Source organism: Silene latifolia, chromosome Y (assembly GCF_048544455.1).
Source record: "Silene latifolia isolate original U9 population chromosome Y, ASM4854445v1, whole genome shotgun sequence".
Lineage (NCBI taxonomy): Eukaryota > Viridiplantae > Streptophyta > Magnoliopsida > Caryophyllales > Caryophyllaceae > Silene > Silene latifolia.
The window spans coordinates 183,799,222-183,810,148 of record NC_133538.1 but is presented as its reverse complement, the minus strand read 5'-3'; the positions used below and the strand labels follow the sequence as shown (position 1 = coordinate 183,810,148).

General features: G+C 37.8%; 1 protein-coding gene across 4 annotated transcripts; it reads right to left on the bottom strand.

Annotated features, from left to right (window-relative positions):
• Positions 1-886: 886 nt before the first annotated feature.
• On the bottom strand, positions 887-10,623 carry LOC141633280 (N-terminal acetyltransferase B complex auxiliary subunit NAA25-like). 4 transcript variants are annotated; one of them, XM_074445719.1, is made up of 18 exons: positions 10,379-10,623; positions 10,107-10,263; positions 9,873-9,991; positions 9,619-9,787; positions 9,422-9,540; positions 8,910-8,980; positions 7,813-7,948; positions 7,399-7,574; positions 5,759-5,961; positions 5,131-5,261; positions 4,834-4,910; positions 4,271-4,345; positions 3,954-4,146; positions 3,501-3,620; positions 3,272-3,410; positions 2,824-2,861; positions 2,467-2,730; positions 887-1,965 (listed from the first exon to the last, which is right to left on the bottom strand). In XM_074445719.1, the coding sequence occupies exons 1-18, from the start codon at positions 10,523-10,525 to the stop codon at positions 1,267-1,269; spliced, it is 3,033 nt and encodes a 1,010-aa protein (XP_074301820.1). In that variant the 5' UTR covers positions 10,526-10,623; the 3' UTR covers positions 887-1,266. The 4 variants fall into 4 exon arrangements, with proteins under 4 accessions (XP_074301820.1, XP_074301821.1, XP_074301822.1 ...); XM_074445720.1 differs by having other exon boundaries at positions 3,507-3,620; positions 10,379-10,615; XM_074445721.1 differs by having other exon boundaries at positions 9,619-9,783; positions 10,379-10,605.
• Between the last annotated feature and the right edge of the window lie 304 nt (positions 10,624-10,927).

Here is a 10,927-nt window from a genome sequence, read left to right as displayed (position 1 = left end):
ATAATATTTTACAAGCCCGAACCCGAGCCCGAGCTTTGTTTGCATACCATTTTTTCGAGCATTATTTTAATTATAACGTAATTTTTGATTAAAAATTCAAATTCAAACAAGAATATTATCTTTTTGTTAGTTTATAATAACAATTATTATGTAATTTTATCTTATAAACTAATATTTTAATTTATTTATTTTAAAATTGATACAATTTAAGTAAATATATTGAAAAACATTAAGTAATTTTAAAAATAACGAGCTCCTGAGCAGAGCCTTAGTGTGCTCGAGCTCGGCTCGGTTTGGGCTCAGCTTAGTTCGGGGCCGAGTTCGATCTCAGTTTGACCGATCTCGAGCCGAGCTTTGACCAAGCCGATCCCGAGGGCTTGTCGAGCAGGCTTAGTTCATTTACAACCCTAACTACAAGGATGACTTTTTAGGGGTTTGTTTACTTTTGAGAGGTTTGCCTATTCACTCTATTGTTGTATAGAGGTTTGTTATTAAAAGGTTTGTGAATTTTATAATGTGGCATAAGAGCATCCGCAAAGGTGGAAATCGAGCTCCCCATATACACTCTTTTCTCATATTGGACTCCTCATTATTGCATCAAGCTCCCCAACATTTGAGGTTTCATTGTTTTTAGGAGAGGTCCCAAAAAAAAAAAGTAAGGCGATTTGTGTTACTTTTGGGGAGGTTCCCAAATTTTTGGGTGTAAATTGAGGAACTCCATTGTTGCATAGATGTAGTTATGAAATGTGGAGGATAAATGAAAAAGTTAGTGAAAAATGAGGTGGACAAATAAGAAAAAGGAAAGAGAAAATATGGGGAGCCTCACCTTTGCGGATGCTCTAACACACCTCATTTGACATTTGTCTATAACTATTAACTAGTGCCCTTAGCAAAACATGTGCAGACTTCATCAGAGAATAAGACTGCACCCTGGAATAAAAGGTCAAGGCATCTCAGTCAATGTCAACAGCAAGCAATCCTTGCCGCTAAATACATCGGTCAAACAAACTTAAATTCATAGAAAATTAACAAAATTTGTATAAGAAATGGAACTACAAACATTTCCTTCTATGTACCAGAAATTGAAAAAATTGCTTTATTTAATGTACATGGTTCAAACTCAATTCCCCCGGTAGAGCAGAACACTCCAAACAGATTAACTGAAAACTTGGACTGAAATCTGCAGACCGCCCTGGGGATCAGACTCATAGGATACCCTCCCTCTGAAAACGAATGATCCTAAAGGTAATAATACAGGCAGCAGCCCTACATTTGCTGCTTCAATATCTCCAATAATTTTAGTTTGGACTCAAAAATCTGCTGAAAATCTAACAGCATCTTACATTGGCTCTTTATCATATTCCTGCCAACATCCGTAGGACTCCAAGACTTGATTGCCTCAAAGATTCGATCCCCCACATCGGCTTTATTTGCAACAGCTACTGAATCTCTAACAACTCGGAATACTTGACCAGGACCTTCATTTGTCTCTCTTTCTATAGAGGATAGTAATTGGTCTAGTGCTTCCTTTTCTTTTCGGTTCATCTCTTCTTTCAGCCATTTTGCAACCACTTCAATGGTGCTCTGAACCGAAACCACTGAATCCCTGATTGCCTGAGATATTAATGAAGTTGTTGCACTGTCTGTAGATCCACTCTTCTTTTTCTTTTTGCCACAAGGAAAAGATGACCGAATATAAGATTGAAGAACAAGGCAATGCCAAGCTACAGGTTCCGTGATTAGCTGCACAAGCACTGGTAGATCACCTCCCGGAGAACATATCAAAGGACCTGCTGATGTTATTCTGACCATCTCTACTATACATTTCTGTAGCAAAGAATTTATGACATGCCATGCAGCCGGATGCCCTTTGCTCTCCGGAAATACTGATGTATGGGAACCCAGGCTCCATGAGTTAAGAAACACGGCAAAGCTCATCCATTCCACTAAGTCAGCCCCAAAAGCCTGACAACATCTCAAATTGGTTGGCAAAAGGTACAATGCAAGCAATACAGTGAAAGAAAGGCTACCAAAAAAAAAAATCACAGGTGCACAAGTGAAATTTATTGCCACGGAAAACCTTAGTAACAACATCACAAAAACTGCACCCAACTTTGAAGGCTAAATGGCACACAAAAGCAATAAGGAGATTTTATGCGGCACCAGCTGTGAGACACAAAGATCTGTAAACCCTCAAGGCATGTGAAACACAAACCATAGCTTTGAAATGGCCAGAGGGCAGAGGGTGACTAGAGTCACTAGATTGTCTGGTGGTAACGGGCAAGTATGCAAGTTTCTTGACCTTTCCAATACACTCATACCCCAGAAAAATTAACAGTGACAAAAACTGAAGGGGTCATGCTAATTTAGAAATCAGATAGCAACCAGAAAAAAAAAATGCAGTATTAGAAAGCAATATAGAAAAAATTATTAGATATGACTAGGAAGGTTTTTTTTGTAACACACCTCCAAAGGTTTTTCACCCTCAGCGGCATCAAGCACAAGTTTTATACCATCATCTAACGAAAGACCAAGGGTCTCTGCATAGGTCTCTAGCAAAGATTTCATCTCCAAACAGCAGCTAGAATCAGATGCAGACCCATTGGCTTCTACGTTTTTCTTCACAAACGTTGACACAAACTGCACAGACAGATAGACCAACCGAGGAATCAAAGATCTTTTCTTAACAATCTTCTGCACGCTTGTTTCCCAGATTTTCCTATATTCTTGCTGTGCATTTCAGAATCAGAAAAGTTAGATAGAACAATATGGCACAGAAATCATGTAATGTTAAATTGATAAACTGAGGTGGTTAAATCTTACCGCAAGTTCCCTAGGATGATAGAGTTCTTCGAATGGTCCTGCATTACCATAAAATTATTAAATCACAGGAACATCCAATTCATCAGGTATATCTGCATTCTACAATCCAGAAAATACATGAGCTCCAGTGGAGAAAGCAAAACTAAGAAAGCAAAGGGGGGGGAGAATAAAACAGAACATAACTCAAGAAACTCAGAGAGCCAAGTACATCATAGCATTGACAAAAAGAGCACATAGAACTATATCTTTCATTCTTAAAGCTGATATAAGTGAAGAAAAGAAATTTCGAGTCAAACTAATTATTCTTTTCACCTGTAAAATATAGAAGACCTAACTAATCTACTATTTACCAACCCGTGTCAGCACTCAGAATGCTAAAATAGTAATATAAAGGTAGAACATCAAAATTACTGGTAGCTACGAAGAGTAGATGACATGTTTCACTCACTTAAAAGATAATTCTTTTCTGGTATCGGTGTCCACCAAGGTCGTAACTCCAAGTCTTCATTAAATGTCAAACAATCTGACGAGGTCTCACTTACAAGCTCGACAACTTGTGTTCCACATTTCAATCCTTCAAAAATACTCTGAGAAGCACATATGTCACTTTTCTCAAACATAGAAACAACATAACAAAAGTTTTTTGAGTTTTGGACATGTACTACAATAAATGTTACCTCTACCTCCTCCATATTATTGGCTTCCTCTTTCAATCTGAGGATAGCTGATTCAACCCTTGCAAATAGGTATTGGTTAGAGTGTTGCAATCGCTCTTTAAATTGTACAAACTCGATCACCTGAAACATGAGAAGCAAAAGCAACGCTACTCAACATGCAGCGAACTCATGTAGCAGGCTTGTAAAACATATGACAGAAACATGGACCCAATTGTTTCAACACAAAAAAGGGCCCACAGGTGATGACATCATAATTAAAAGCAGATGCATAATACAGAATAAACTGAGAAACCCGACTAGTGTTAAAAAATCACACAAATCAGCAATTCTCCAAAGGTCACTCACAACCAAACAACAAAGGATATTAGGTGGATAGAATTAAATGACGCAAATATGTTCTTGATGCAACAACCATAAGCAGGATGACAAGTATCAGCTGATTCTAGAGCTTACTTTTGAATAATTTCGGTGGCGATAAGCAAGAAATGTCAGATCTGCAGATTCTCGTAGATGATCATCCATGAACTTGAGATAGTCCCTCAAAAGATCATTTAGATTTTCCCACAGAGGAGATATCAACAGTTGTGGCAGGATTTGATGCGAAACAGTCTCAAACAAGATATTTTTGACATCCAGAGAACAATACCTATAAGAGAGTACATATCACAAATCTACCACATGAATAAAGAGCAATCTTAGAGAAATAGAACTTAAAAGGAGCACACGTCCCAAAAGAAACTGTGACACAGATCAATGATAAGTATACTAACCACTCGTAGGCTGCTGGAAGAGCACCCAAGTATGAATAAATGTGCACCAAAAGTATCTTGTACTGTGACACAGATCTGTTCCACGAACAAAAAACAAACCTTATACATTGAAAACAGACTCGTGCAGTGACCAACATACACTAATCTGATTGTCAAAAAAAAAACATACACTAATCCAGCCAGCTAGTAATAACATCTAACATATTAATGTAGGGTGAAATTTATGTCTGTTAAGCAAGGATTTCAAAGTCATTATTTCTCATTTTTCAGGAACTGATTAAGCTATAACCTTGAAGGAGATGATTAAACTCATAAGATTAATTAAGTATAATAACAGTTATGAAGTTCTTCTACTTTCAACAAAAGAATCAATGGATTGAAAAATACAACAAAGTACACAAAAAACTTTATGTAAATAGTAGCAATTTAAATTTTTACTGCATCTAACATAATCTATCAATACTTGAGTTGAATTGAACAACAATCAAGTGCAGTTGAAGCCACTAAGAGATGTAAAACGAAAATTAAATTTAACAAAACCTTTTGGAACTAATTTAACTGACCTCTTGACAGTTAAGCCTAATTCCAGTATCATAACAGCTTCTATGAGATAGCCAATACTTCTAGTTTGCCAATATAACTGGAAATCGTAGTACACAGTTAGTACAAGCAGCAGTTCAAATAAAACTGCTATGACAGGTTAGACACAAAAAATAAGAGGCCATGGACTTCACAAAGATAAAATGCTATCAATGGAAAGAAAATAAGTCGATACTATCTCCAATCCATTCCAAACTATCCATTTTCCATTTTGGGCAAGTCCATTCCATTTTTAGTAACTTGGACAATAACGACCTTACCTGGACCAATATGTTGCAAGCCATGGATAAAAGCTCTTCACCATGCATGCACTCTTGTGGATCCAAATCCTTTGAAAGAGAAAGGTTTTCACAAAACAAGCCAACCATCTTTGCAGCCACTAATTCAAGTTCTGTGACAAACAATAATTGGTGAGTTAGTGATACTTGAGATACCACTTTGCAAAGAAGCACAAACTTGTAGAATCATGTTGGACATTGAACAAGGCTCGGTTTTAGAAGGCGTGAGGCTCACAATGCACAATACGCGTGCCCCATAGGCATGAGGCACACTATTTTCGCAAATAAATTTGTATTTTTAAAATAATTTTATGGTAAGAATACCATCTGATAGATTTAAAGAGGACTATCATGTAACGGAGTAAAAGGCTAAAAGCTAGAGATAATGTGGTAAGGAGCACAACACAATAAAAGGACTACGGGGAATAGTAGTTTGCCTCCCTAACTACGACTTATCTACGAGGTGCATTTAATGCATAGTAGAGTCACTCACTAGCTGTGACTCATATAAAAGGCACATCGAGGTGTTTTGGCTATTGCTACACTGAGCCTTGGCACTTGAGGGGGACTTCTTTAAACAAAGGTAGAATGCAAAGCACAATAAGAATACCTGCAATAGGGAGCTTAGAGTTGATGCCAATTTCCAATTGCACTTTCTGCAAACTAATAGTCTGGGCCAAAGTTTTGGTAGGTACCATTGACATGGATGCAGCGCTTGTTATAAGATTTTCTAGCAACACCACTTTCTCATCAGGAGCCAAAATATCAAGAAATACTTCAATATCAGAACAGAAGCAGGCTAAGGAGCCAAATCTGCAGTTGAAAATATGAGTAAGTTTGCATATAGATAATACACTTTTGATGAGCCTAAGCGCACGTGGATTTACAAGACATATGCTGCAGAAGATATAGAACAAGTTCACGCTACAACTATGTTACTCCAATACGGCAGAGAAGTGTCATGATACAGTCAAATACGTGTCTTAACCACTTACTTAGACACGGGTACGGCAGGCCTTGTAGTTTTTAAGGATAAAAAGTAGCTACCTAAAAAGCTATGTTGCTCCGACACTTCACTTAGCCGCCGTGCCGACTGCCGTGTGTACGATACCTTTCGCGTCTGACACGACACCGATTACCGACACTTCACTTTAGGCCAAAAAAATCGAAAAATTCACATAAAATAGCTATGTCCGACGTTCAATATGTGTCAGACCCGACACCGAGTCACCGACACCCGTGTCGGAGAGTCGGGGTAACACAGCCAAAAAGTACTTGTGTTAAAATGTGGTAATTCTTTTGCTGTTTTATTGGAACCAAAATCCAAAACAAACTAAATTAGGATATACAGGTGAGAGGTTAAAAAGACCATCATGTTCATCTTTAATAAAACCCTCAAGCCACTTATTTGTCTAACCGCCACATATGAGCCCTACTTTTTTATTTTTCAGTAAGGTATTCTCTCGCAGCCTCGCCTCTCTCTCCTCTTTCCTCTTTCCTCTCCAAGTTATTATCCACGGAGTCGCTGCATGTTGCCAGTAGTCGGTAGATCATCTTTGTTCTGCTCATTTTCTTCCTTTCTCTCTCCTCTTATCCAATCTCCATAATAGTAGTTCTGGTTTTAGAACTTCAGCAAGTCAAGAGCGGGTCAAGAGTCGTTGTCCCATCATGTCGTATCTGACACATATACAGTGTTGTGACTCGTGTCCCATGTCGTGTCGACACGCGACTGTAGTAACTATGCACTAAAGAGATCGGAAATTCAAAAAACAAACCTTTTCAAACTCCGCGACATTTTTTTGGGTGAAATGGGGTGTGATGTGGGAAGAAGGGAAACAAAAATAACCATTTCCAAGTTAATTTGGGAAGCAGCGACACAAGTTTTCCGAAACAATTTGAAAGAATCGTGTTAATTAAGTTAACTACGCTTCCAGCTGGTTCCAGGTAAGACTAACTCCATTCCAATCATTGCTTCAATATATCCATACAGTCAATGGTGGATAAAATATACCGAGTACTATAAAATTTAACAGGTGCCTACAGTTTTGGGACAACCATAATTAAATGGACCATCGTTACCAGATTCGCTATGAATACACCCTTCCTGATTCGCGATTCGCTCTTATATAACGTCTGTTATACGTATTTTCAGTAAGCGGCAGGATAGAATTCATTCTTTACGATTTGCGATTTGTAGGGTACTCAAGCGAATCCGGTAACCCTGAATGGACAATACATACAAGAACCCACCTTGAAAAATATTGCACCAATGCATCAATGAATTTTTGCTTATCCCCCATACCATGCAAGTGTTTTCTCCTTTCAATTTCAAGACAAGCCAGATCAGGGCCCCTCTTTGGGTCACCACTATTTTTAGTTTGTAGCTTCTGGACAAAGGACAATGCAGCTTGGACACGATTATTAAACTGCAGAAGTGCAAAACCAAATGCATAATTAGGTTCTGGGTGTTCGGGAAACTAGATATACATAAATCCGGAAATTACAGGACACATCTCATAATATTCAGATATAATGCAAACTTTTGTTTTTCTAAATTTTAGTTGAAAAAAATAAAACTAAACAGATGTCGAAAGCATAAAGCAGCATCAAGCACAAGGTTAATCTCACTGAAAAAAAGATGATCGCCTAGATCTAGGCACGTACCAAATCATCAGTGATATGAGAGGGTTTATCCACAGATATAGGACACCTTGTTCCACTAGCTGATCCATCACACCAACTGTTGTCATCCTCTAGCAAACAACCCAGATAGTGTAGGAAACACTCCCAATCATCAGGACTGCCAGTACAATTGAAAAGTAACAATGTTAGGAAAAGGCAAAAGCAAAGTTAAAAAAAAATACATCCCGACAAAATGACCACGAGATTATTAGAAAAAAAAAAAAAAAAAAAACAACCAATTAAGAACAATGACCTAAAAGACCAAATGAAACAACATTATAGAGATAAGAGGCAGTGAGAGTGTGAGACTGTCAAAGTTTATTCAATCAAAAGATCGCCTATACCCACACATACTTATCAACTTCCACAAATGCCTCAGTTTCAGCCTCACAAAAACTCTACAGTTTCTAGTTTCTACACAAATTAGAGAAGAGTAGCTGAATAAATATCAACCGTTAAGAGCTGGCTGTGCATGTGTGTTAATGGACTTGAGCAAGAAATTGTTCTTTTAGAATTTCAAAAACAATCATACAAAACCTATGGAAGATGGCATACTAGACAACTAAAAGAGGTAAATTTACGGTTTTCTTGATACAAGAACATGGCATAATAGCAAGTTTAGTTTCAATACCTAACAAAACTATGTTTGACAAATCAACCTACGTGAAATTCCTTTCACATACAGAACCAATTTAAGCTTATGAATTCCCAGAAACGAGTGCAAAACAATGGGCCAATCAAGAGTTGTTGGACACCCTACACACTGCATCATAGAGTGCCTTCAATGGATCTTTAAGTGGTTCAGATTAAATAATTCACTTGATTCAGCATGAATGTATCAGGGATTCAAGAGAAAAGCTGAGTGAGCAGGACCAAAAGATCAAATAAAACAGTAAAAATGTAAAATCATCTAACAAAAAAAATTAGGGTAAAGGTAATGGTAACTTCAGTCCCTACTCCCTAGTAGTGTCATCTGAACTCTCCATAACGCATCCAATGATTTGAAGTACTCGCATGTATTCATATAGTTAAAACATTACAACAAGAATAAACAACCCCCCAAGGTTTCACATACATACCATGATTCTAGGATTTTCTGAAACGTGCTGGCTGCAGCAACATTGTCGCCTGACTGAGCAAGAAGTTTACCCTGCCAGATTAAGCAAAGGAGCATAAGTAAATAAGCGACGATATAAGAAATATGCTTTATTCCGGATTCGAGATCCCGATACTCATTTGACTTGGTAGATACTAACAAACTGAGAAACCAAAGAGTATTGTAGTTTACAATAGTGTAGCCAAATTCTTAGTGGGCCAAATACAGATCTGTAACACGGATACTGCCTATAAGTACTTAGTAGAATATTTGTTGCATAGAATTTAATCAAACGTTAATATGGATGATCCAAATGGAAGAAATGATGGCCCACGATTCGCTAGACGGAAAAGTGGGTAAGATAACCCTTGTTTACAATGCAAGCATTATCAAACGTCGGAGTTATTTGAGGCATTCACTAAAACGAGCTTCCTAAACCTTAATACACTCCATGCAGGAACTGATAGGGGTAACTATAGAAAGCTGAGAAGTTACCTGTAAGCGTAAGCGATCAACGTCAATGAGAATCAGTTTGCCCAAATTCCCAGATAATACATGTAAGGCATCACTAAAGTTGCCTTGCTGTTGGAGCACAGATATGTAGACAATAAGAGCTGCACCGTGTGGCAGAGTTTAGCATACAGATAACAAAAGAAAAAAAAGAATTGGGAGAAAAGGCAAGGAAATGAAACCTTCAGGTTCATGCAAACTGTGTGAAGCAATATGCTTTTTAAGTAAACCTTCGGCCAAGGCTAAGAGGTTGAGGGCACCTTGACCACAGCTAACCTGCAACTGAATGCTACAAACAGCCCAGAGCAAGAACCTCTCTTCGCCGACAAGCTTGTACATTTTAATAGCTGTCTGGCAGAAAATAGAGAGTACATTAAGGCGGTTGAATAAAACACAATCCGCAATTGAATAGAAGAAATGGAAGTGAAGTGAAAACCTGTTGCTGTTTAACATAGGCATATTCGCGAACATAGCAATTGAAAAGGCCCATCATGAGCTCCAAGTTATTCGGAATTTTGGCACATGCATAATCGTACAAGCTAGTCGCCAAATCCACTGTTGAATTTACATATATATTATTATAAAGAAAAAGGAGAATTTCTGAAAAAAAAAAAGTCTTGCTTAAGACCATGTTAAATTAAGACCTCCGCCTTAACTTAGGAGAACATACGGCGGTTAAGACGTTGAAAAACAATCTGTAAAGTGCTGAGAGTAAGATCGTCCATTAAAAAGGAAAGATTATGATGAAGCAAATGGTTAGCTTCAAGGCAAACTGAGAGCGCTTCTTCAGGTTTCACCATTCTTTCCAAAATAAGAGCCTTCAATGCCTGCTTACAACAATATAATTAATTAATTCACCAAATACTTAAACCGATGTGAATAATAAATGAAGACGATGAGAAAGCAAGTAAAAGTAAACCCTAGAAAGAGTAAGAAACTAACCAAAGCGTAAGGAAGATTGGGGAATTTAGAGAGAAGAGAAGAGGAGAGTTTAAGAGCAGTCTTGTATTGTCGAGAATCAATGGCGTCCCAAATTGGCCGGACTTTACGCTCCGGGATACCGCCGGCGTGACCTATCTTCCCTGACATCGTATCGTACTGCAACTGCTGTCTTGTTTTACTCCTAATTTGTTAAGGCTAACCTAATTTCTCTTCTTTTCGGCTTCCCCTCTTTTACTTATTCTTAGACTTTTTGTTCATTTTTAAATTAAATTCATGGATTTTGAAAATCCCATGTAATTATGATATTATGACTTTTTTGGTTGCTTAAAATCACGGGGAAGTGAAACTTCCCATGAAATTTAAGTTCCTCCATTATGGAGGAAGTCACTTACCTAGCTCCCCCTAGGTAAGTGGCAATTCCCACATGAATTCATTACCCATATGCCAACCAAACACTTTTTATGCAATTCACATGAATTTCCAATTCATGTGAAATTGGAGTTCATGTGAATTTATCTTCCCTTATGGCAACCAAACAACCCCTTATTC